At 45.5% G+C, this 26,531-nt stretch overlaps 1 protein-coding gene across 2 annotated transcripts in view; it reads left to right on the top strand.

Annotated features, from left to right (window-relative positions):
- The window catches only part of plxna2 (plexin A2), a 157,113-nt gene extending 131,447 nt beyond the window's left edge, over positions 1-25,666 (top strand). For both annotated transcript variants that reach the window (XM_040193259.2, XM_040193258.2), the window contains 10 exons: positions 6,977-7,043; positions 7,275-7,421; positions 8,061-8,220; positions 10,469-10,572; positions 15,863-15,962; positions 18,272-18,462; positions 18,593-18,762; positions 18,880-19,092; positions 19,265-19,415; positions 21,935-25,666. In XM_040193259.2, coding sequence (XP_040049193.2) covers positions 6,977-7,043; positions 7,275-7,421; positions 8,061-8,220; positions 10,469-10,572; positions 15,863-15,962; positions 18,272-18,462; positions 18,593-18,762; positions 18,880-19,092; positions 19,265-19,415; positions 21,935-22,030 — 1,399 coding nt within the window. In that variant the 3' untranslated portion in view covers positions 22,031-25,666. The remainder of the gene's footprint in view (positions 1-6,976; positions 7,044-7,274; positions 7,422-8,060; positions 8,221-10,468; positions 10,573-15,862; positions 15,963-18,271; positions 18,463-18,592; positions 18,763-18,879; positions 19,093-19,264; positions 19,416-21,934) is intronic.
- The last annotated feature ends 865 nt before the right edge of the window (positions 25,667-26,531 follow it).

Here is a 26,531-nt window from a genome sequence, read left to right as displayed (position 1 = left end):
GTTCTTCCCTCTCTCTTTCTTGTGGGTGGATGCATTCTAATTTCCCCCCCGTGTTACTTGGTCGACACAGAATCAGCCTCGTAATGAGTTCTAACACCACATCTACAGTAACACCAGGCACTCCTCACATCGGGAGAAACCTCTTGATTCTCTGCGTGATTCCCTATTTTCTCTCGCGCTCTGTCCCTCCCTTGCTCTCTCTTTTGAAGCCACTGTCAGTCTCACTTATCCTCCAGTCTCGGAGTCCTTATAAAACATTCAGAAACGGTTCAATGTAACTTTCTTCCCCCCTCCTCCCCCATCTCTGCGTCTCCGGTGTACATTGTTTTCCGGGGGATTTAGGGTGATGTGCTAAAACTTTAAACACCTGCCAAGTCCTCAGCTGCTTCGGTGGCTCCGTAGGCGTGAAGCGGGTTAAAGTGGCCGCTGGAAAGGTACAGAATGTTTGAAGCACAGTTCTGTGAACAGTCTCTCTGACAGCTCGACTGCTCTGGACATGATTTTGATTGTGTTTGCATTGCTAATAGGCTCGAGAGGAAGAGAGCAGGCAGCCGCCGGACATTCAAACAACACCTTCGCTTGTGATGTTAATGTTCCCGTAGCGCCACTGTTTGAAAAGCCCCGTCATTAGCAGCCGGAATAAACAATCACCCCGGCGGTAAAAAAAAAAAGCAAACAGAAATTGAGGTTGAAAAAAGACGGCGACGTGGACTAAAGTGACAGAGCCTCGAATGGACCTGTCTTAAGCTTTCACTCCACATGGCAGCAGGGCCCCCGTGTCCCTTCTACCCACTCTCATTAGGGACACAGTGGTACGTAATCCTCGGGTTGCCTTAAGGATAAATGTCCTACAGTTTTTACATTTCTCTCCCCGTTTTTTTCTGAAGAATTTGAGAGATTATACGGATTTGACACGGCTCCTTGCTGCCGTCGTCTTGCTCGTTGTCTTTTTAGAGAAAAGCCCGACGGTCAAGCCAGCGTGCTGACCCACATGCACGCACACACAGTCAAATTGAGCATGTCTTGAAGCAGTAATTGTGTTTGCGCCGGTCGTGGAGGAGAAGGCTGATGCCTTTTTGTCATTTCTTCTTTTTTGTCTTTTCCATCAACCTCGTCTCGTTTAATTTCTTCCCGTTAGGAATTGTCTATTTCTCTGTAATTTGTCATTTGTAATCCGGTATGGAAATCGGATCATTATGTCGTGCATATTATTATGCTGCAATGAAGCAAATGACTGTTGTTGTAAATGAATTATTTGCAAGCTCACGGTCCCTGCTGGGCCAACATACAAGAAGAGTCCTGAGGTCATACAACCCTCTTCCTGTTCTCATTTATATTACAGTGGGTTGAAATTGCGTCCCAGGACATGATTCAGTCGTAGCGAAGAACTTTTTTCTGCTCACCTGTCAATGGGGGGGAGCGGCTATTTCCACGAGATGGCATGCCAGACCTTTTAAGAGGAAACCATCATCTCAGGAGCATTACAGATCATGAGAGACTGTCAAGGCGCGCCATTACCTTATCCCCATGAGTAACATTTAATATTCGTGATGGTCTATACGTCTTTGCCCCAAACACATTTGTTCTTTCTAAAGCTATAGATATTCAAAACCGCATTACGGACAAATATTTTCATCTAAAAACACAGCAGGGACTTTTTAGCAGACGTTACTCAAACAAGACCAACGTTATTTTGTTTTTTTTGCTGTGGATTTACTTTTCTTGTGAGTATTCACACAGCAGTGTGACTCGAAATAATAATATGTGTTCTATGATAAGTTATATTCTGTGAATCTCACCACCTTAGAAAGCGTAAGTCCTTGTTACAGTATTTGTGCTGTCTAATAGAAGATGTAGGTTGGTATGTGAACCCCTTGGCAGAGGGAAGCTATGGCAGCGCCGTACAATGTGGATGTACAAGCAGAGGACGAGAGGGGAGACGAGAGGAGAGCGTGAGGGGGAGAAAAAGAATGTGGGAGCGCAGAAGAGGACTATTTGAACCAATGACTTACATTTTAACAACTAAGGAACACATAACTACGCAAATTAAATGGAGGTTCTGAATGCTTTCCAAGTTTCTTGGCCAGCACATTGAAAATGCTGCAGATAAAGTTGTCCTCCGATTAGCATTAACATTCCTATTATCTGTAATCCTCTCACACCAGCCTGATCTCTAAAACCTGTTCGTAAAAATCTATACGAAAATCTTGAAGATACAAATTGGTAGTGATACATACTAAATAAATACGGACTGCAACTGATGACGTCACCCTATTCAAAGTAAATGGGGACCTGCACCCCATAAACACACTTTGTGAAGTCTAACAATGTCAAATAAACGTGTTATGATTGCATTTTTAACGAGAAATCAATGTTAAATTGTAAGAATACAATACCAACCCTAATCCCCTCAAAAAATCCAACATGGCGGAGAGACGTTCACTCAAGGGCGTGGTATACAGTTTTACGAACAGGTTTTGAAGATCACGTTGCTCACACGTCTCCCCCTTGTTTCATCGTATATGTAGTACAAATGCAAGATGTACTAATGTACAAACTCCACTTTATTGTGAATTGTGATATTAATTAATATTAATATTAGTATCTGTCCAGATCCAGTGAACATAAATTTGACTTAGTAGCACATAATATGCTTACCGTATAACATATATATATATATATATATATATATATATATTATATATATATATAATATATATATAATATATATATATATATAATATATATATATATATAATATATATATAATATATATATATATATAATATATATATAATATATATATATATATATTATATATATATATATATATATATATATATATATGTTGAAGTTTGCAATCATTTGAACGTGTGATCCTCTCTTGACAGAAGTGGGACTGAACTGGTGAATCATTGGTAGGCGCAATAAGTCCGGATGCTAAGCAAAAATCACCATAATGCATCTCCTTTGTACTCTCTTTTGAACTGAAGGAAATCCACCGGACCTGAACCCTTTTGAGTATTTACCAAATCGCAGAGCACGTATAATAGAATGAAAATGAATGCATGTGAAAAGCCTCTTGGCATGTTGAGCAGGATGGAAGTAGTTAACTGCACAAGTTACTTAAGCTACAATAAACGCCGCAGACATTGGCTCGTCCGTGGCTGAGTGTAAAAGATTGGCTCGATGTGTTTGAATGCCAGAGAGGAGATATGTGCTGTTGAAGTTGGTCAGGGGGAAAACACTCTTTTTCCTATTATCATGCTCATCCTTAAGTGCCAGCTCTCATTTCACCAACCATCCTGCCAACCCAGTGAGAGAGCTAATTCTGGCATGTACAGCGGCTTGCCTTTTTGCAGCAGAGCTGTAATATCCCCACTCCGTTAAGTTTGTCTGAGGAGTGCACTCGTGCTCCTCTGAGGCCTGTTTTCACAAAAGAACTCAAGTCTCTTTGGTATTTAAAGACTTGTTATGCCTGCCTCTTTCATTGTCTTGATAGGGATACGTTTTTCTTTTAGCTCACAGACAGTCGCGTTCTCCTAAAAGCTTTTTTTAAAAGCAACATCTAAGCTTTGAGAGTGTGTTTTTTTCGATTCCCTCAATCTCCATAGCGCCAAGTGGAGCTGAAGCTGCTTCTCGCCGTGTTGCATTGGATTCCGCTACGTCGAGGAAATATGTTCTCGTGCTCGTGTTCTCTGTCGCAACCTTCCAGCTGTCTGTTGTCATTTCACAGCCTCTCTTTCAGCCTGTCCGTTATCCCTGTCATTCTTCTAGTGCATGATGACACCCCCCCCTCCACCACCACCACCACCACATTCAAGTTTTGCCAACGCCACTCTCTTTACCGAGTTCCCTTCTCCCCTTTTTGTAACGTCCTTTTAATGGAATAGCAGAACACTGCCTCTATCACCTTGAGACTTTCCAATCTTGTATTATTTTTCTCCTCAGCATTTTCCCGTAATGAGATTTCCGCCCATGCAGAGCAATGGAGTACAGAGTTATTAAGAGTGGGGGTATTGTGTTTGGCATTAGTTTCATTGAAAGACTTTCCATAGCCGGCTAATGAACCCCCCCCACATCCCCCCACACACACACACCCCTCCACCGAGCCGACATTAGGAGACCAGAAATGGGAGGGGGGTATGTGAGGCCCCTCTTGAACACTATGTGGGATAATGAAATCCTGATGTTCATTAATGAAACTCAATTAATAGATAGGCGGAAGTGGAGGCAGATGAGGAGGAGGACAAGAAGGAATGGAGAAAGAGGAGAACAAAGTGCGTCTCCCTCCTCTGACATTCAAAAGGAGAGATATTGAGGGGGAGTCAGCACAGCCCCCACTAAAAAAAAAAAAAAATACTTTATTTGACTTCCTTCTTCGGGACTTGCTGAGCTTATTAAAAATGCTTAATAGGTTCCATTAACTTCTAACACACTCAAGTGTCACACAAGCTGGGAGGGGAGGGCGCATGGAAAGAATGGAGAAGAGAGGTGAACTCTCATAAAAGAAGGAGGGCAATTACAAAGGGATTTTGGGTACTGTCCAATAAAAGAATATAAATGTATGTAGCTTTATCAGCATGGAAATACACCCTCGGGCACTCATAGTGGCCCCGGGTATTTTCAAAGGTTTTTTTTTTTTTCTTGAGCTGTATTGTCAAGGTTCAGTTTGTGAATTGTGTGTCTTTATCTGTTCACGTATACTCCCACCAGAGTGATTGTTTATGTCAGAATGACAGAGGGGGAAAAGCACAGGCCTTCTTTGTGTGCCGGGAGCCGACCCGCTACACACATGAACACACACACACACACACGACCAGGAGCTTCTACTGCGGCTCCCCAGCAATGTTTACGTAGCTGAAACTGAGGGAGCTCATCTTGTATCTTGTCTCTCTTGTCTCCCCCCTCCCCGCTGGCACGTCGCACTTCAAACAGGCTGTCACCCTGCTCTCCATCTTCCCGACGAGCTGCCAGTCGACCGGCCAGCAGTCTCACATTCTCAGAGGAATAGCCTCCTGGCGTGGCGGATGTACGCACAACTCCTGCCGTCATTCAAGACAAAATGTAACCTCTGCCGCTGTCCCGCTACTGCAGGAGGGTTTTGTATTTGCAAAAGAAAGACAGAGCGAGAGAGAGGAATGCTCACTCTGTCTCACTTAATGAGACGGGAAGAATGACGGACACTTTTTCTTGATTTAGTGACTAAAATCAAGCTGTTCAATCCTTCAGGGATTTGTGTTTTTGGCTCCAGACTGTTGCTCGTAGACCTGGAACACGACTTCACGCAATTATCTCCATAAAAGTGATCATTTCTGTGTAGGTCCATTCAGAGACTGGGTGGGTACAATCATCCCGAGCACTATTTGGCTCTGGGGAGACGAGAGCCTTCCAGCCTGCCTTAATACCTCGCTGCTTCGGTCCCGGCTAATCCGCAGTCCAGCACGTTACGCTCTGAGGCTCTTTATAAAATACTCCAGAGTATCACTGTGATTTCCCGCCGCATTACGAAGGTTACTTCTTATTTATTTGTTCAATGCATTAAATCGGCAACAACTATCCTATGCAGCCAGGTGACCATCACTTGCTGTCACATTCTTGCAAATGGCTGTGCAGTCATGTATGTGGCGCTTTATCATGGGATAACTTGTGATTAGTGGGCGTAGTCATCGGAAAGGGAAGTGGGGTGCACGCTCCCCTTGCTTTTGTTATGCATTAGCTCCATTTATTGTCTTGGTAGTTGTTGTATCTGCTCCGGCAGTTTGTTTATTGCTCAAGTTGGCTGTGTTTACTCAGCCATTGCGGCGCAGTTTTGTGAATCATCTATCCTGCCTTCTGTTAGAGTGCCAGGTTAGAATGCCAGGTACAAACAGGGTGTTTACTCATAAACTCCCAGATAAAACAATGTTCAGTGCTCTGAAAATGTGCGATTTTACAGGATATCATTGTGCAAGGGAAACACTGCCAGAATAATTAAGTGGTCGCGGTTAAGCTTTTTGAGAATTGCCTGAAGGTCTGCTGGTCTGAAAATGATGAAACCCAAAAGATGCACTGAACCTAAGCCCTCTAAAAACTCAAGGGGGGGCCCTGAAGCTTATTGAAAAATGTTAATAAAAAAGCGATAGCCCTAAAAATTCAAGTAAAAACATTTCCACCATCACTTAGTTTGAGGTTATTACATAGACAGATGTTTGTCTCAGAACCCCTGGCTGACTTGCAGTGTCCCTGCCAGCAGCAGTGTGAGAGATATCAACACCGATAATGCTTGGTGGACCACAAGCGGGCCTGAATCCATTTCCAATCCAAACCGCTTTAGTTATTGGTGTCAAAGGAAAGAACACAGAAAACAGGACAGAAGCTCCTTCTACAACATGAGCGGGTTGTTGCCGTTCACCTCAGCTGCTCGCACACACACGAGCCGCGCAGAACTAACGCTTTCATCTGCGCTTCATGCTCGTTAACCAATCCCACCCGGCTGTTTGGTGTTTCTGCCTTTTTTCTTCTTCATATATCCAAATTCAACCCCTGTATCTCTCATGTTGCATGATGTCGCTAATGAGGCAGTGGAAGGTCGAGGGGGGTGTTTGTCTAGCATTCAGAGAAAAGATATGAGCTACACACACACACACACACACACAGTCCCCTCATGTGCTCTGCGGTACAAACAGTCGAGAGGTCATTGCACACTCGGGAGTTTTCATGCCCAATCAAGCCCAGCAGCGAGCTGCAGCTCCATGTGTGATTGACTGGGAAGGGAGGCGAGGTACGGGAGGTGGAGGAGAGGAACATGAGAGGGGAAGAGAGGAGATCGCTTTGGCTGTGATCAGGCGTTACCTGGCTGTGACAGCACTCGTCTCTCTCAACAGCTGAGGTTCTTCGCAGCTGCCGATGTCCCGCCGCATATCAAGATAAAAAGAGTTGAGTTCAATTTCCCTTTTTCTTTAAAAAAAATAAATAACCCAATGTGTGATTTCAGAACGGAGTCGGTTGCAGAGAAGATGCTCACGAACTGGTTCGCCTTCCTCCTCCATAAATTCCTCAAGGTCGGTACACCAAGCAGCAACGCATTTAATGTTTGTATGTAATGGCACACGGATATAATGCCATTGTTATTAATTAAACAATTGTATATATAAATAATAAAAAGTGTGATTCTATGTGATATATTTAATTTTTTTGCTTTAGGTGTTATTGGACATGGGATTCTTTTGTGTGTTTACGCTGTGATGTTCTCTCATGTGTGAATCTGTGTGTGTGTGTGTGTTTGTTTACAGGAGTGTGCTGGGGAGCCTCTGTTCATGCTGTACTGCGCCATCAAGCAGCAGATGGAAAAGGGGCCCATCGACGCCATCACTGGAGAGGCCCGCTACTCCCTTAGTGAAGACAAGCTCATCCGCCAGCAGATCGAGTACAAAACCTTGGTAGGTAACATACAGACACGCACCGACACACAGGTACAACCTTAAGATGAACCGCACACTACAGGCAGCTCCTGGCTGTGTGAAATGCACACAAATGCACACACCTATTATAACATGCACATGCACAACGGTTTCATCTTTGCTCTTTCACCACACATCTTTTTCAAGATAGCACCGCTTTGGCTTCCGTGTTGGGCTTAACTAATGATCCCCCTGGTCCCAGTGTTGTTCCAACAGGAGGGTAGGTGGTTGAGGAGATTGGGACACACCAAACAGCCTCCACTACACACGCACACAAGAAAACACACTCCGATAGCCAGCAAGCGACATGACAATGCTCTGATTACTCTGACTGGGAATTTCGCTCATTACGTGCTAATACCCTGGCAGGGCTGGAAATTGGTGTCCCGCCGAAGGTGTGAAATTAAAATTTGGGATGCCAGCTAGAGCGGAAATGGTTTCACATCGCTCCCGCCATGCTCCAAAGAGGCTCTAATGAGGGGGAAGCCTCTAGCTGGAGCTCAGGCAAGGCAGTAACAGGACGCCTTCCTGTGCGCCCTCACTTCCCTCTGTGATTTCTTTCTTTCTTATTCCCGCTCCCCCCTTCTAACCACCCCTCCCCTCCTCCGTACCATCCAGACCCTGAATTGTGTGAACCCAGACAATGAGAACAGCCCAGAGATTCCGGTCAAGGTGCTGAACTGCGACACCATCACCCAAGTAAAGGAGAAGATACTGGACGCGGTTTACAAGAACATGCCCTATTCTCAGCGGCCACGTGCCGTCGACATGGACCTCGGTATGACGCACACAGACTCGCAAACCGCCCGCACACACACACACACACGGGCCAAATTCAGACGCTCGCAAATGCAGTTGGCAGGTTTAAAGCACTTCACGCCCGTAGATGAATGTATCAGTGGGAGAAAACCCAGCCATGTGTACAGATTATCAGTGCATTAGTGTGATAAAAGCTGTGTTCCAGCAACCCAGACAGCCAGCCAGCCTCGGTGTGCCGCTGCCAGGCCTCCTATCAAGCTGACTGACAGTGTGTGCTGCACGCGTCGCCCGGCAGTGCCAATAAGACACGGCACATCGTCTTAGATAGAACACGTCTGTATGTTTCTGCGCTATTGTGTCCGTCCAACCCGACCGACCCAGGTACGAGCTGACGGACCAGCTCGCCAGGGCTCCACCTTCCGCGCAGCGCGCCACTTCCCTACTCGCCTGTTCGTACCTGTCGGTCTCATTTTCTCTCACTTCACTCCCCCCTCCCCCCCACGCCGCTTTGTGGCATTTCAGCACGCAGTCCATCATTGCACCATATTGCTCTCCTTCCATTCACTGTACTCGTACTCGTTCCCCACGATCCATTTCTCTCTCTTTCACATTTAGAATTATTTGGCATTCCTGTATATACTTGTATGTATGTGTGATTTGCTTTTTTTGTCCAATCTGACTCTTTTTAGTGATGATATCTATAACTTTGGCTGATACCGAGTACTGTCAGGTTTGACTTAAACATTCTCAACCTTTTAAAAGAAAATTGAACAAACAAATACACACATTTCAATTCATAACTCGTGAATCATGAATTAACAAATTTGAATGCAGCAGAAAACTGGTCAAAACTTAAAATCCCTGTATATGATCTATATAGTATATAAAGATAGAATTGAATTGAATAGATTGGTCCCATTGTCACAGATACCCAATCTAGCTATTTCAGTCAGTCTCAACCTGATGTACAGTATACATATTGTGTATATTGGTTCCCATGCGGAGATGTCATGTGGACAGAGACAGTAATGAAACCCAGTCAACAGAGGAGAAAATCAAGGATCACTCCCAGCATGAGAGCCACAGTGCCGTTCCCTTTCCCCGTCTAAGCCTTTCTTTTCAATCAGGATGGACTTCCTTAGAATGAACAATAATTTATTACACATGCACAATAAATGAATAGTGCAAAGGTCCTTTGTGATTGGGCTCCATCCAGTATGATAGAGGACTAGTGATGCTTCGGTCAGATAAAGCATAATCCCCCTGGAGTCCAGACACTGGTGATAAAGGGAACCGCTGCAATGACAACTGACCGCAGCCGAGAGAAGAACATTTTTTGAAAGTTTTACAGCAATGATGTGATTGGCGAAAGGAAACTGCAAGTTGACTTAAGGTGAACGACCCAAATCATCTGAGTAATTACAGGTAGCGAGGACTGAGATATTGTGAATAAAAAGGGTTGTATAGAAAGTCTTGCTGACTGAACTTCCACTAAGCTTACTTCTATTAACCCGCAACAAACCGGCAGCCACTGCCCTCCACCAGAGCTACTTATAGCCTCCACCTGCTTTCCCCCGCTTCCAATTTTCTCCTTTTCAAAGGCGCTGATTTTCTCATAGATAGCGTTTTCATTCCGTCTTGCCTGCTCCACTCCTCTCTTTCTTTCTGACCCTGACGTGCCGACTGTGGCTTATGCTAATAGCGCGCCGTTTCCACCACACAAGTACCAATTAAGGCGTGCGGGCTGCCTGCATATACATCTTGAAATGTTTTTTGTGTAATGTTTAATTGAGATGCGTGTCAATCCAAGTCTGTGAGAGGAGCTCATGCTCCCCGGGAGCCTCGCGTAAACCGCCGATATCAACTCCTCCGGGTAATGTGTAAAGAGAGCTCTCTTTGGGACTCTCTCTCTCTCTCTCTCTCTCTCTCTCCATGTAGCCTGACGCTCCACCGGCTGAAAGGTGAACGAGGTTTGAAAGAGAAGTGTTTAAAGAGTTTGTTTTGTGGAACGCGAGAACAAAGGTTTATTTCAGGACGCTCGCAAGGTAACAGATTTCCAAAGGCACTGAATGCGGCACACGCCAAAGCATTACCGACATGCTCATTCACGGCAGATGTGCATCTTGAGGCACGTGGGGGTTTCAAGTTGTACATGTTTAAAGCCTCTGTACCGGAAAACCGAGTCAAATAACATCCTTTGTGGGACACTGCTGCTTGTCGTTGGCGGAGGCCGCTGTGTATAATTTAGATTGTGTTTGTGTCCTCAGAGTGGCGCCAGGGGCGAATGGCTCGTGTGGTGTTGCAGGACGAAGACATCACCACCAAGATAGAAAATGACTGGAAGAGGCTCAACACTCTGATGCACTATCAGGTAAATATCCTGTAGTATGATATTTTAGTCCTGTCTCAAACTTTATTTTAGTTGCCGTTACTTTTATTATGGGTATTATTCCACACACCGTGCCAAACTTTGATGTATTCCCGCTCTTGACTTTTAGACAGCCAATTTTCAGCTCCACATTTGCATGCGCTAGCTCGGCGTAAAAGTGACAAGAGTGGAGGACAATTACTGTACAGGTGGCAGACGAGTTGAACGCTCAGCATCTCAGCTGACTCTTCTCCCTCCTCCCCGGTGAGAGGAAGCTCCTCCAGTCACGAGGACAGCGTCTCTCTCTCTCTCTCTCTCCCTATTCACTCCTACGCTGGCAACACTCGGATCTGCTGTGACTTTCTGTTTCTGTCTTTTCACGAGTGGACCGTGGATTCACCCCCTGCAATTTACGGCCTAACCTGTTTCCCCCTGTTTAACGGACAGGCGAGTGAAAGGCTGAAGAGGAGCAAAAGTCAGTTCTGCATCCTCATGAGAATTTAAGGCCGGTCGAAAAATCCGGAGCAGCAGCGAGTTAGAGAAAGCTAGAGTGAGATATTAAAGAGGGATAATAAAAAAAAAGAGGAAGGGGCAGGGCAGAATGCGAAGGCAGCCCTCTCAGCAGGTCAGGAATCTTGAGCAGCTCTCATTAGTCAACCGAGGGGGGACCATCTGCTTGAAGACTAAATGAGGCTCGGTTGTGGGCTACCTGGTCCAAGAGCAGAGGCCGGGGTTGAGCTCAGCTGCGGCTGGGAGTGCTGGGGTTGGATACTTGGGCCAAGGTGCCAAGGGATGCAGCTCCATATGGGAGCGGAACATCGGGACGAGGTCTAGTAAGGCTCAAGCCCTCACGGTGGGGGGTTCATTCTCAGCTACCGCCCCAGCAGAGTTAACAGAATAATTTAACAGATGTAGGAGTCATTAGAAGAAGGGACACATCATAGTGTCCTTCACCAAGGACTTGGCACCATGCTGCTGCTTTCTTTCACCTTTGTCTTCCCTCCCACGTCGCTCTCCTTTCTGTCCTCGCCTTCATTGTCTTCAAGTTTTCCAGTTTTCCTCCACCGCTAAACATGTTTTCCTTGCCTTCATTTCCTACTCTCTCCCTCCCTGAGCACCTCTTCTCTGGTCCCAGCAGTATGTTCCATCCATAGTGCGCTTCTCTGCTGTTGTTGCTTGTTTAGCGATCCTTTAGCGTTGCGTCTGTCTGCCATCGGTAGCCAAGAGAGGTGCTACGCGGAACACGGTAACACGCGCGTGTGTGTGTGTAGCTGCTTCACTTATTCGTTCGCTCAATAGCAGATCTAAAGACTCCTATTGATCACGCATCTGAGGTTTGCTGCGCAGAACATGAGGCCCGACGCGCTGCATCTTCAGAGGTGATGCCCAGGAGGGCAATGTGGGAAAGGGAGGGAGCACGGCGGACAAGGACAGTTGGTGGCAGGAGGGATGAGGAGAGTCTGATCGGACAACAGAGACACCTGCGTAGTGATACTGTTTTGATGTGTGTGTGGGCTGGTGTTTTTTGCGCTCGAGTGCGAGCATTTGCAGTTGCGACAGCACATCTGGCTGCCTATCACAGCAAGAGAGCAGAGCTCATTAAGCCGCGGAGTGAGGGAAAAGCTTGAAGAAAAAACAAATTGGAAAAGGTAAAGGGGACGTATTGAAAGAGGGTCTGAAATAAGCAGTGGGAGAGCGATCATGACTTAATTCTCCCAGAGAATAGACACAATGATACAATTCATAGGACTCACAGCCTCCCAGGAAACCCTGGCAGGTATTTACCCTGCCACACGGGAAATAAAGCTTTACATAACCTGGATATGGAAATGCACACCTTCCCAGCTCCCTATTGTACCAAAATTAAAAACATAAATGCGAGAGTTCAAAATCTTTATTCAGTCTTTATTCAACTCCTTGGCGTTCACAGTCAGGGTCCTACATTCTTATCCTCCCACCCCACTCACGAGTTCTGTGTTTTTACAATCTTTGTGCGTAGATACAGATGGGGGAAGCACATAGAAGCAGACTCAGATATGCACAAAGGGAATGTGCAAACACACATGCAGCATTTACCCACATTGCACATGCTTACACACAGTTGAGATAAAAGATTATAGAGATTGGAGAATTTTTGGCTGATGCTGATTTTGATCTTTTTGTTGTTTAATCTTCCCCCTTCATCAAAGGAAAGTGTTTCATCACACCTTCTTTCTTTTCCACCTTCCCCCGTCTCTGTCATCGTGGAACCTTGCTCCTGCTGGACAGCTTTCATCAGTTACCACGGATACCAGAGCCGTATTATTATGTTATGTATGATGATTCATACTCCAGGCAGGCCCGCATCCTATTCACCGGCCAACGCGAGAGTAATTACGTTGATGATGTTCGACGATGTTGATTTCTGACAGGTTGATTGTTGCTTTGCCAGCATATTCATCTTTGTTTGCCACATCTATCTGCAGGGATACTTGGGCAGAGTGTGTGTGTTTTTTTTTTTCTCTAATATAATTCCTAATGTGCAAATAAGTGTTGTGGGAAGGCGGCACCCTCGCTCACTGCGACCGACGCTGACACTGCGTCAAAACAGAGCCAGTTTGGAAACTTCCGTCCCCTGCTGCCCGGTGACCTCTGTCCGTCCTCTTCTCTGCGGTAAAGGAACAGGGAGAGTAGACGCCGATGACCACACCAGGAGAGGCTGCCAGCTAGATCCCGTTACCTAACCTCGCAGACATCCATCGGGGCATTTTGGGGCTATTTTCAACAGCAGCCGACACAACGGATACCACTACATCGCTATTTGCTTATCTGTCTCTGCCCACTGATCCCCATCGTGGATCTAAATACAAACCCTGGGCAGGTTGTAATACAGTGCTGCAGCAATGACGTATTTCTGAGGCACTAGCCTATAAACAAACTAACGTTACACGATGGCCGCAAGACTTCATGTAACCGCCACGAAGCCAAAGGCGGACAAGTAGTCTCATTTTACCAAGCGCCTCGTTTGTTACAAAATGTTAAAATTCTGCGTTAACCACATCCCTTATTTCAGGCATCGAACCAAAATGTCATTATAAAAACATAAAAACATTCATTTTGAGACAAGGTAATTTGGAAGTGCAACATTTCCCACTAGTTCTAAAGGCTTTTAGGAGGATGAATATTGAGTGAATGTTACAGTAAAAACGTTTTAATTTATTTTATTTTATTTATTTCAATTGGCCATTCTCTTTTAGGGAGATTCACCCATGCGAGAGTTAATAATGGCCCATCTCAAATGCCATCTCTACTGACCAGATGGGCACGTACGCACACAGGCTGCTACGGAGCGGGGTGGACAGGTGTGATATGCATCATAATCTCGGGGCACGTGTCCAGCTGAGGTGGGACACCGAGGGGGGCTCACGCTTGGGCCAGGTCTGCGCTCCGCGTGGGGAGGGCTGAGAAAAGAAAGATAGAGGCTGACCACACTCTGCTGCCTGGTCGCCTCTAGAGCGTCTAATGGAAGGCCTTATCGCAGGCAGGGCCCACAACCCTTATCACACCCACCCACTATCAGCCCCACACTGGATTATCCCTGAAGGGCGAATCTGCAAGCTTTCAATCATTTACTCTATCACAAGGACCCATCTCTGCTGTATCCTCTCCGTCAGCCTTGAAAAAAATGCAGAGAGAGAGAGAGATGGAGGGAGGCATAGGGGGAGGGGGGGGGGGGGCAGAGAAGCTATTTCATCCTCCCCGGAGAAAATATATCACATGAATAGTAGTTAAGCCTCCACTTGAAGTCTACACTGTTTCGGAGGCAGTCTTTGCATCATCAATCTAGAGGAGCCGTAGTATGGAGATGCCTTAGAAATTAGGTGCAGGAAAAGACAAATGCAGAAGGAGGTGAGGTGAGCGATAGAGGGGGTCAAAGATGCCGGTTGTGGATAAAGGGTGGGGGTTAGGAAGGACATTTTTCACCCCCCCCCCTCCTCCCCCTTAGAAGCCAGGAAGCCAGAGTTGCATCTTTAAAGAGGATTCCTTCAAATTTCATTTCCAGTGTCAAGTGTCTCCCCTGCGAGGACAGCAGAGGCCAGATGGCAACTCCAACTAATAGCGCAGGCGAGATTAGTTTGGAAGTGGTGGAGGATTGGGTTTACAGAGCAAAGAAAGGACTCGGTACACGCCAACATCCACTGGCTTATTCTCCAGCAAGGGATGGGAAGAAGCCCATTCTCCCTAAAGCACATGAACAGAAAACATTTCAGTCTCTCTAAAGATTCTTTGAAGTATTCATTTTGGAGTTTGGCATTTGCCTTTTGTTTAGATCTTAAATGGAGGCTCGTCGGTTTTATTTCTTCGGTAGGTCTGAAGCAGAAATCCTTCCTCAGGGTGAGCTGTAAATGCCAGCCAACAAGCTGTTTGTTGTTTTGGCTTTATGAAGTTTTGTCTGCCATGTTTTATAATTTTTTAGAATATGGTTGTGGTGGTTTATTATATTTAATATATTTTGCATTGTGACTTTGAGCGATTATCTTTCCTGTACATTTGTACCTTCACAGTGGTCAGCTCATTGATAAATTATAGTTAAATTGCACTCTCATTAACAATGGTTCGATTCATAAAATATCACGGTTTAGAATAAAAAAGTTTTAAAAGATTTTTTTTCTTTTCGTTTATCTAAATCGACATCACACAGGGCCTCTTGCAAATAAAGCCCAGTGTCGGCCTATTGTTCATGAGACACCATCTTTTACAGAGCTGCTTGTGTTCTTCTTCCCCTTTGACTCTGACTCCGTGCCGCTGTAATGCTATTATTAAACCCGCGTACCCCATTTTCTTTAAGGGGCGCCAAGTGCACACGAGACGTGACATTCAGTATTTCCCTCTTTGTCTCTCCTTCCCTTTTTTCTCCCTCTCTCCTGCTCTTTTTCTCCCTCCCTTCTCGGCGTCTTATCCCTTTTCTCAAAGCTTACATCATGTCTCTGATGTTTGTGAAGGGGATGACAATGACAGTCATGTTGAGTGCAGCCATCATGTAGCCACAGCACTCTGCTGAACGAAAGCCACGGGCGTGTGGTAGAGAACAGCAGGCTGCAGCGACACGACAGGAAAAAGGGATGGGATGAGCAGGGGATGGGTTTTGTTTGCGGGTTTATTCACTAAGGGCGTTACGTTCCTTCATGTAATCTACCCTTTTACCGTGACATTTTTTCCCAGGAATTAACACTTGTATCCAGTTTGAATACAAATGGGAGAAACGGCAGTCTGATACCAGCCGATTTAATGCTTCATGCGTCTCTTCACACAGGTGTCAGACCGCTGCGTCGTGGCTTTGGTGCCCAAACAGACCTCATCATACAATATCCCTTCCTCAGCCAGCATATCCCGCTCCTCCATCAGCAGATACGGTGAGTCGGTGCACCAGGTTTCTCTTTCCATACCCTTGTATATTACATTCACTGCAAAATGCAAAATATAATCCACCGTTAATTCCACGCAAATGTAATTTGCTCTTGTTGCCTGACTTCCGCGTCAGAATATTTTAATATTAGTTGCTTTAGCTGTGAACAAAGCCAAACCCACTCTCCCCGAGGACATGGTCAGCTCTGTTTGGCGCAGCTTTTCTTTTTGCTGCAAAGAGGCTTGTTTGTTTTTTGCAGGCTTTTTTTCCATCTCCAACTGTGTGTGCTGCAGTTTGTTTTGCGGTTCCGGGCCAAGCTCTGTTGGATGTAACAGTAATGGAGGGACTAGAGAGAAAAAGAGTACAAGCAGGGGAGAGGCTGGGAGATATGGCCATCGTTTGATTTTTAAAGCCTTGATATCATTATAATGTGGATTGCAGTCTATTCAGGACTTTGTGGTGCTGACAGCAAAAGTTGATCCCTTGCCAGACACTCACAGCCACACGAGGCAACTTGTGATTGCTAATTATTAGAGAATTGTTGTGAGCTTGGAAAATGATCGTGATTGGAGATAGAAAGTGGGCACTGCCTTCAAACTGGCCAACCGAGAAGCACAGCGAATCCTTCCGAGCAATTACAGCTGTTTATTTAGGATCGTATATCTTTCCTTTGTGTATCCATCAGTGTATGTCTTTTAAAATAATATGAAATGACAATTACTGATGAGGACCAGAGGTCCAACATCACAGTGAGATACTCTCTTTTATAAAACATGTCTACAGATATTATAAGAAAGGCAGAATAAGCAGTAATAAGGAAAAGCGTACTTTTGTTTTTAAGAACTTCTAGAACATGTTATGGATTTATCACTATCCGATCAGGCCATGAGGCGCCACCATGGACACACAAATGCAGACACAGCTGAGTTCCGATACGCCGCATCCTGACACAAAAGTCGCATTGAAATGCAGGTGTAACCACGGCCTCAGTCACAAGGGATATTTTAATCCATTATGAAATTGCAATGAGCTGCTGCGGCTGGTGGCTGCTGAGAGGCGTTCTTTTCTTCTTTTTTTTTTTTTACTTTGTGCGTGCGAGTGCTCAATCACCGGAGTTGGACGTGCACGGTGTGGAAAGCAGAGGCTCTGCTGGCGCCTGCCCGTCCCTCATCAATCATGGATTGGCACAGCAGGCACAGCTGCACCTCGACACCTGCTGATGGATTCATACCAATTTCACGTTCAACACTTAGCATCTTGACTCAATTTAAAGCCCCCCCCCCGCCCCCCCGTCCCACCTCCCCTCGTCGAGCATTAAAATCAGCCACAACACATTCCACGACTGTCCGGGAGCTGAGGGCTGCAGCAGAAGTGGGCAGCACCTCCCCTGCTTAGTGCCACGAGAGGTGGGAGAGGAGGCGGGGGCTGCCAGAAGGATGGAGGGAAAAGAGGAAATACCACAACGGTAAAAGCCGGTGACTGGATTAAGATGAGATTTGGGACTTCAATCTACCCTGCACACAGGCACATATATTCCACCCGCCTAACTCAGGCCCTGGTCCCCGGCGACCACGGCAGAGGCAGGTCAGTCTTATCTGAAAGGTTTAAGCGGCTGTATCGGCAGCAAAAAGCTTTGTTGTTCGGCTTGGCCTTTGAAGCCGGGGTCAGAGCCTCGTTGAGATCCTCAGATCATGAATCTCCTTAGAGAGCCGGCAGACGGGAGGAGATTCCGGCTAATTGGAGGGAACTGAAAGCAGCATCGTTCAGGTGGAGTCGGGAGAAGAGACGAGGACGGGGCACCGTTACGGACGGAGGAGGGCGTTCTGCGCTGCGCTGCAAATTGGGGGTCTTTGGATGCTGCAAGCAGAGTGCGACAGTGACGTTTGTTAACATTACGTGGAAACAATGTGGCAGCGAAGAGCCAATCGTGGGTGCCAGGCGAAGGACCAAACACAACCTTGTGTTAGTCAATGAGGCAGCGAAAGGATGAAAAAATGAGTTTAGAAAGGGGAGGGAAAAAAAAGCCTTAAAAGCAAACAAGTATCTAATTATTCATGGCCGAGGCAGAAGAGGTAGTCAGAGCATAAATATTCATCAATGTGTAAATACCTCTGGCTGAACAGCGTATGTAGGGTGAAGATAAATGTGTGGTGAGGGGTTCTTGAGTCATCTAGGATATCGGTTTCAAGAAGGCCGCTACAAGCCATCCCTCCCATTCATTACTTTGCCTTTCTACGAGTTTCCACCACACAGTTTCAGCGTCATTAATGATTACTGACAGCTCTGTATCTGTTTGCTTTTTTCCCCCTTGGTCAGACTCTTCATTCCGCTACACCGGCAGTCCCGACAGCCTCCGCTCACGCGCCCCCATGATCACCCCGGACCTAGAAAGCGGCGTGAAGGTGTGGCACTTGGTGAAGAACCACGAGCACGGAGACCAGAAGGAAGGAGACCGCGGTAGCAAGATGGTCTCTGAGATTTATCTGACCAGGCTGCTGGCTACCAAGGTAAGAAACGCTCCCCCGCGTCGACATCAGCACTTGTTCAGGATCTTGTTCGGGTTTGTTCTTGACATTACTGCCATCTGGGCTGCTTTCCAAATTGCTCATCTCTGTCTACTCTGCTTTTTCCCCCAAGGGTACTTTACAAAAGTTTGTCGACGACCTATTCGAGACGTTGTTCAGTACCGTCCACCGAGGGAGCACTCTGCCGCTCGCCATCAAGTACATGTTTGACTTCCTGGATGAGCAGGCAGACAAACACGGCATACATGACACAGATGTACGTCACACGTGGAAAAGCAACTGGTAAGGGGCACTTGTGTTATGAAGTAACATCACATTCAGGAGGTCCTCCAGTTCTTCTTCTCATTGAGAGATAACTTCACCCTCCTATTACTTATTCTCTTTGTCTCCGTCTTCCAGCCTGCCATTGCGTTTCTGGGTGAACGTGATCAAGAACCCGCAGTTTGTGTTTGATATCCATAAGAGCAGCATCACGGACGCCTGCCTGTCTGTAGTAGCTCAGACTTTTATGGATTCTTGCTCCACTTCAGAGCACCGCCTCGGCAAAGACTCTCCGTCAAATAAGCTACTCTACGCTAAAGATATCCCCAATTACAAGAGCTGGGTAGAGAGGTAAAAGCTTCATACATCTCTCTGTCACAAATCTATTTGGATCCTCTTAGAATAAAATGTGGGATATTTGGGGGAATTGATTCATGGACATCCATTGTTTAGGGAAGTGATGTATCATTTTACATTGACTGAGTGAGTGATACCAAGTGTTGCCCCTCGCCTGCGTCCTCAGGTACTACGCTGACATTAACCGGCTGCCAGCCATCAGTGACCAGGACATGAATGCCTATTTGGCGGAACAGGCCAGACTGCACTCCACAGAGTTTAACATGCTCAGCGCGCTCAATGAGATTTACTCTTACATCAGCAAGTACAGCGAGGAGGTAAGTGATACTTGCACAAATACACGTATTCACACATGCATGTTAACATAAGCACAATCGTTTTTCTGACGCAGTCTGGAAGAATCATTAAAGTTGATGCTTTTTGTCCCGATAACGATATCCCTGACTTTAGGTATCAGCGCCAATTAAATGTGTTTTTCCTAATTCAACTTTGAGACATTCACCTGTGTATTTGATTGAAACATCATCCATCTCCATTTTGTTGTTGTTTCTTGCTTTGTTCAATAGAACTAATTCCCTAAAAGTAACATTTTAAAAAGGTATATGAAAGAATCTTTACTTCTTTTTTTCTTTTTTTTTCTGCGTGGCATAATTTTCTTTTGTGAGCCTGCTAATCTCGGGTAAATCCCTCCTCTCTTTGAACCACGGAGCACCTTCACTTGCCGATGTTACCTGGAGGGCTGTCCAAGGCGCTGATTGCGTAATGAGCCGCTGCCTTTGAAAATCAGCTGCTAATTACAGGCAGATTTCCAGCGCAAATTGAACAAAAGACTCACAGCAAATTCGCCCCATGCTTAAGTATATGTTTGTGTTGCCCTTGGTGTCTGCAGACTACTCATAACCGGCAATGGTTGGTGGGGTCAGCTCAGAGTCCTCAGTAGACCTCCCCAAAGCTAAGAGGTCTAGAGAGACCTGCTGTTGACAAGGCAGTGTGTCTGATCTGCTGAGCAGACAGCAAATGTCTACAAGCTCTCAGCACGCTGCTCCGTCCTTTCGTCCGTACAGAGTTAGAGTGCACTATCTGTCTCGTGAGCAAAAGCCTGGGCAACACACACACACACACACACACACATGCACGGTCACATCCCAGGAAGTGTAGTAAAGAAGGGAGGAAGCTAGGGAAGAAGGAGAAAGAAATTGCATTTATGGAGACATTCTGCTCTTAATGTCAGCTCCTCCTCTGGGAAGCATTTGCCTGACCTTTGTGTTGGATCACAGTATTTCTCTCTCTAATTTTCTCCGTCCGTCCTTCCTGTACTTTCCATTACTTTTTACCTATTATCCAGTCAGCTTCTCTTTTGCTCTCCATGAATCTCATACATCCACTTTTGCTGCCGCTGCACCTCCCTCTCATTGTGCACACATGCACTCTACACACATGCACCCCATCAATCCTGCAGTACTGCAGTGTCTAAAAAACCTCACCCCGCATTCACAGTACTTCATTCCAACCACACCTGCAGCCTGCTTTAATGGATTTAGGAGACAGCAGAGAGAGCTGCACCTGCATACAGTACTACAGATTAATAATAGATTGCTATCGGTCCCTATGAGGTGGAGGAAACGCTCGTCCTGTAGCTTTCCAGCCTTTGAGAGCACTTAAGCAGATGAGTGGAAGACGGCAGGCATTCTGCCGGATACGGGGTGCTGCGACCGGGCAGCCGGCGAGCAAGGCTTTGCCAGGCTATGCAACAAAGAAAGAGGGAACCATAATATTGTTAAGATGCTTCCCAGACAACGAGCAGTCAAGTCAACTTTTACACCGACCCACCAAAAACATCTAAAAACTAAAAATTGGGAAATTGGGGTGACGTGTGCCCCCCGGCTGCCTTTGCCGACTCTCTGAATGACCCGAAGTACAGATAAAGCACGAGTGTGTGTTTCAACATGAATAAGTGGGACATTACGGGTGACAGTTTTTCTCCCATATTCATTTATTATTTATCTCTTACCTCAGAATATTTCAGATTAAATTCATAATTTTGTTTGGATCATGAATAAGAAAGCGAAACACCGCATTCCGGTCTAGGGTGGTTTCTTTTTGAAATGGATCAAAACCGTATTTTGAAGTAAAAGCTCCGGCACTTGGACACAGATATCAATACCTGCCACTGCCACTCTGCCATGGATTCATCCTGACGCGTCAGACACTACACGAGAGAACAAAGAGATGGAGAGCCTGTCTGAATTCCGTTTGAACCGTACTTGACAGATGCCAAATATACAAGAAATGGGCTCAGAAGATAAAACAGGAAAGGCTAATACACAAACACTCCATGTTGCCAGAGCTAAAGGCAGTGATGTAATTCATCGCTTCTCTTTCATGTCACTTTCCTATGCAGACCTAAAAGAACGGGGCCTCTCTGAAACCCACGTTTGCCTCATGAAGACCATCAGCTCTGATGTTATAGACCTATTATTTCCGTATATTACCTATTACTACCTGTCCGCTCAGCGACTGTCGGGGCTGGAGGCATAATGGTATCAGGCTGTCCTTCCCCTCGTCCACCGGCAGTGTTTTTGGGGTTGTCCTGAAATTTGAATTTGCCACACAGGTCCATTTGGACTTAAGGATGTTGTTGTTCAAAGTGACCTCAAAAAACTTTTGTTTTTGCCAATAATCTGAGAATTTATATGGTAATTAAGGAAATATCCCACAACCGTCTAATAGGACAAAACGCAAATTGCATCTCGACTGGTCGGCCGAGGCAAACAACAGCGAGCCGGTAGTTCTAGTTCACGGCTTGGAGTTGACCACCGTCTTATCTGCTCCACAGATCACAGCAGCCCTGGAGCAGGACGAACAGGCGAGGAAACAGAGGTTGTCCTACAAGGTGGAGCAGCTCATCTCCGCCATGTCCCTCGAGAGCTGAGGGCGACCGCCACTCGAAGCGAGAGAAGACGAGAGAGACTAATCGTAATGACTTACCTCTCATTGTGTGAGCTACAACCACGAACCAGACCTGGAAACTCTCTGCATCAAAAGCCGGACGGACATGCAACTGCTTTAGTTAGAAATTCTCCCACCTCCTTCCATGATGGCTCCAGCTAAGGGCCTCGCAGACTTAAGACAGAAGCCCTGCAGCTGGAGCTGATAATGGCATCAGTAGCGAAGGCAACAACATGGCTTTTTGGTTTTCTTAATTTTTTTTTCTCAGTTTTTTTTCTCAGTGTGTGTGTGTGTGTGTGTGTGTTCGCGAGCTTGAGTGTGTGTTTGTGTCGTACTGAGAAAGACTCCTGCAAGACCAGGGGAACATATGGAGGAACAAATGTGTTCCCCAGCCAGTGAGAAACTCACATTTGAGTTTGAAATGGAGACAGAAAAAACCCCGGCGAGGAGCAGATCTCATGTAGGACAGCTGAGTTTGCATTCAGATTTTCTCAGATTTTATTTTTGTACTTGTACATTTGAATATTATCAGTTGCAGTTGAAAAAAAATCCATCCGTGATGCCACACGTGTGGCTGTGTAAAGACATTAAGAGTGCAACAACACGTCGGGGGAGTGGCGTGTTCCGTGTCTTCTCCTTCCCTTCTTGGACTGATGCTTCACGTGACTCGCACAAAACCACTCTGATGTTTCTCCAATCGAAGGTGTACAGGAAAACATGAGACCTGTGCTCATCGTCGAAGAGTCGCCGGATCAGTTCATCCTAAACCCGAGGGGGACGGAGGTGAAGTCTGGGGCGTATTTAGGAGAGGACCTTCAATCTGAATCCATCTGCCGCTTCTTTTCAGCAGTTAGGTCATCTCTGTGTATTTACCGGCTGATACTGGCCAATCAGTGTATGTGAATGTACAAATGTTTTTAGGTTTGTTCGTACCTCTGTTTTGAGTTTGGCGAACAGAAAGGGGGGGGCTCCGTTGAACTGAGCTCCGCAGACATTTGCAGTAGCTCCTCAAGAGGACAACTCCGTTCGTCCGCCCATCCAGCTGCTTCCCCACTTTGTTTCCCTGGAATCACTTTTCTTCAAGAGGAGAGTGTGCAGGTTCTGCGTTCTGGCCGTCGCTGCTTTACAGAGCCGGGAGCAACTGTTCCCCCGGAGGCTAAACTTCTCTTTTATATAACCACAGTGTGTCTCTTTGGGAACTTGATAGATTTGATGTGTACTTTGCATGCATGCTATCACCACCTTTGATTTTTATCAAGTGCCAATGAGTCATGCCAGCTCTAGTGGGCCAGTTTAGGTGTTAGCTGATGACATTAGCCATGTCCTCACACAGAGAATAGGAAGTCTAGCTCCGTGGGTTTAGTCCGAACAAGTGCCAAAAGATCCTGTTGTGGTCCACTAATGTGTCAAAAATCGGTTAATGCTTTACAGAGAAAAACTCTCAAAGCGCTCACGTTGGAGTTTCGAACCTGTTAAAGCTGAAGCTCATGTAACTGGAATTTTGTGAAAGGTACGAAAAATAAGCAGAAGAAAAGGGATCCGGGAATGAAGGAAACAAAAGCACGATAAACTTAAATAGATAAATAGATAAACTACCATGTCTGATGTTGTGTGGCCGTCCTGACTTAAACCAAAACGTCACGAGTTAAAAGGCTGATGTAACGTTTCAACCGTCCTGCTGGATGACAACAAACTGTAGATTTTCATTCTCTGCACACGTAATTTAATTTTGGTTTCCGGGATATACGTTTGCTTGTTGTTTACATCAAGTACTTGAAAAGGGGTAGTGTTAAAGGTTTGCACAGCGTACTGTAAGCGTGTGTGTTGAGAGCATGCTCCACACCAGTAGTGAGTGAAAGGTGCTTCTTTTTCTCCGCGGCCTTAGATTCCCACCTGCTTAGTGGTGCTGATGTCATTAGCCCTCGACTCGGTCCTCGCAGCGCTTTCGGATGATCCAACAGTTCTTCGCCGATACCCAGCTGAGAACAGTCTTAGGCGGATAACGTGAAAAGGAAAGGTGAAGAGGCTGCAGGTCTGGCTCGGGCAGACGTCGCCCCTCTCTGCACTCGGCTGTTTGAAGAGAACTGTTGAGAAATGAGAAGAGAGGGAGAGGTAGAAAGAGAGAGAAGCCCTTTAGCTCCAGTTTCCTGCGCCGGCTTTGAAGCTGCTCTTTGATCCGAGTCAGCTGTGTGCACAGTGTGATCAGAAGATGGAAAGAAGAAGAAGAAGAAAAAACATCAAGCTGAAATGTAAGGAGAAATGTAGGATGAGGTGATGATCGACATGTTATTACTGTGTTCGGCCAGTGGGGGCAAAGGTGGGAAGGAATGAATGTGATTCGTTCCTTCATCTGAAAAAGCACCTTCTCGCTCCCTAAGCTCACAGTAGACATTCCTAGGTACACAATGGCGCAAATATACCGTGCACACACAAAAAATAAAGCTTCCTTCTTTTGATTAAGGTGTCTTCCCAATTTCAGCATATAGAATTGTATCCTCCTCATACCTCACATTGCTTGTATGGAGTAATGTTTTTTTTTTATCATTTGAACAGGACCTAAATGCCTTTTCCTTTTTGTAAAGGGATGACAAGTGTTTATTATACTATTTCCAACCCTAACAGGAGCTTCACTGTATTCAGAATTGTGACGCGTTCAGAGGCACACAAATAGTTGGAAAGTCGCTTTGTTTTTTCTCTCTCAGAGGTCATTCATATCAGGGTGTTTTTCTTTGGTTTTCTGTGAGATTTTTGCATGCATTTTAATTCATCCTTTAGTTCTGCCCGGTATTCCATATGGATCCACGCCGTTATTAGTCCAACTGAAACCGTTAACTAAAAGACCATCTGTACACATCAAGCACCACAGCTGAATGCACCTTTTATTTTGTCAAAAGAGATTTTGTTTTGCTTTCTTACCAGATATCGCTCGTCTCCGTGCTGTACACTCATTTCCAAAAACGTTTTAAGTTGAGTTTGAATTGAAAAGAGGATCATTTGTTTACTCTTTCTGCAGTGCAGAATCCCAATTGACTGCCAGTTGTGTGAGAAATTGAAAGACTTTCATAAACGCAACCACCTCTTTTCAGCTCAAGCTGATTGCTAATCGAAGATGCTTTGTTCTTCCGCTCTCGGCTTAATGCGTAGCCGAAGACATCGTGTTGTGTCATTCCTTATACAAAACAAAGTAGAATTTTCGTTTGTTCCATGACATCATACAGAGGAATTGGAATCCCGATTGGCGTATTACTCTCAAGTCACGATATCACGACATATAAAATAAGTATCCTTCCATTTTAGAAAACTTTGTAAAGAAACCCTTTGTAGACACTGGAGTTCTGTAAAATAGTAATTACTGGCAATGATGATGATGATGATAATAATAATGGCTGTCTGTTCTTCTTGTTTTATAAAAGTGTTGTGAAAATTGTAAGAAACTTAAAGTATTTAAAAAAAGGTTGTTCTCTTGTTTTTTTTATTTGCTTTGATTTTGTTATGATAATATATTATTGTGTACCTATTGTAAATATGAAGCACACCTATTTTGCAAGCCAAGGATTCACTTTGTACTGTTGTTATATATAATTAAACTTTGCTGGTTAAAAATTGCATAGGGGCAAAATCTGAATTTGTGTCTTTTTGTTGAGCAACCTTGGGGGAATGTAAATAGTAAATCAAAAGTGTGCCGAATTATCAATGGTTATTGACATTGTGGCGGTGGATGAAGGCCTCAAACCACCAGTAATGGACTAGTTTGCTACTGAACAAATGTTACCATTTGATTCGCCTCGAGAGATGATGAGCGTCTTATTTTTGTTTTATTCTAAGTTGATGTAAAGACGCTCGTACGCGACAGACATGGGATCTACTCTGCAAATGCAAGTCGCTTTTTGTTTGTGTGTTGAGTTTTGACAGAATGATGACTGATGAAGAGCACGATCCGGTCTCCGATAGCCTTCTGTTACCCACGGCCGCGTTGATCATCAGGCCAAACCACAATTACTCAACTCCTGTTGTTTTTTTTAACTGACTCTCACAGTATATTTTTCGCCTCAAGTCCCGTCCCCACAGTTCAACTCCGTCATTACAAACCGGCCTCTGCTTCTTTGCGCCACCACAGGGACTGCAGTCACATTAGGTAGCTAATGGATGGGGGGGGGGGTCAGTGTGTTTAATGGCGCTGCGAGGTCATTGATTCCTCCAACAGGATGAATGTGGATGACTACTGCGGTGCAACCTCAAACCGCTGTAAACTTTCTGGATGCGTTTGTGTTGTATTGGTAAGTGCAGGCTGTGGAACGGGGAGGTGCCAATGTCAGTGAAATCAAACGCTGCGTCTGCGTATCCCATCGAAATAAATAAACATGTGTAGCCGGAGAGAGGAGAAGTCTTTCATACGTGACATTAAGTAATAACAATGAAGTTAGTCATAGTTTACGGAGGAGTGGAGTAGTGGTAAACAATGAGCCTCAGCTTCCTGTTTCAAG

Source organism: Gasterosteus aculeatus, chromosome 2, assembly GCF_964276395.1.
Source record: "Gasterosteus aculeatus chromosome 2, fGasAcu3.hap1.1, whole genome shotgun sequence".
Classification (NCBI taxonomy): Eukaryota; Metazoa; Chordata; class Actinopteri; order Perciformes; family Gasterosteidae; genus Gasterosteus; species Gasterosteus aculeatus.
The sequence above is the reverse complement of the archived record's forward strand: the minus strand, read 5'-3'. Positions and strand labels throughout refer to the sequence as shown.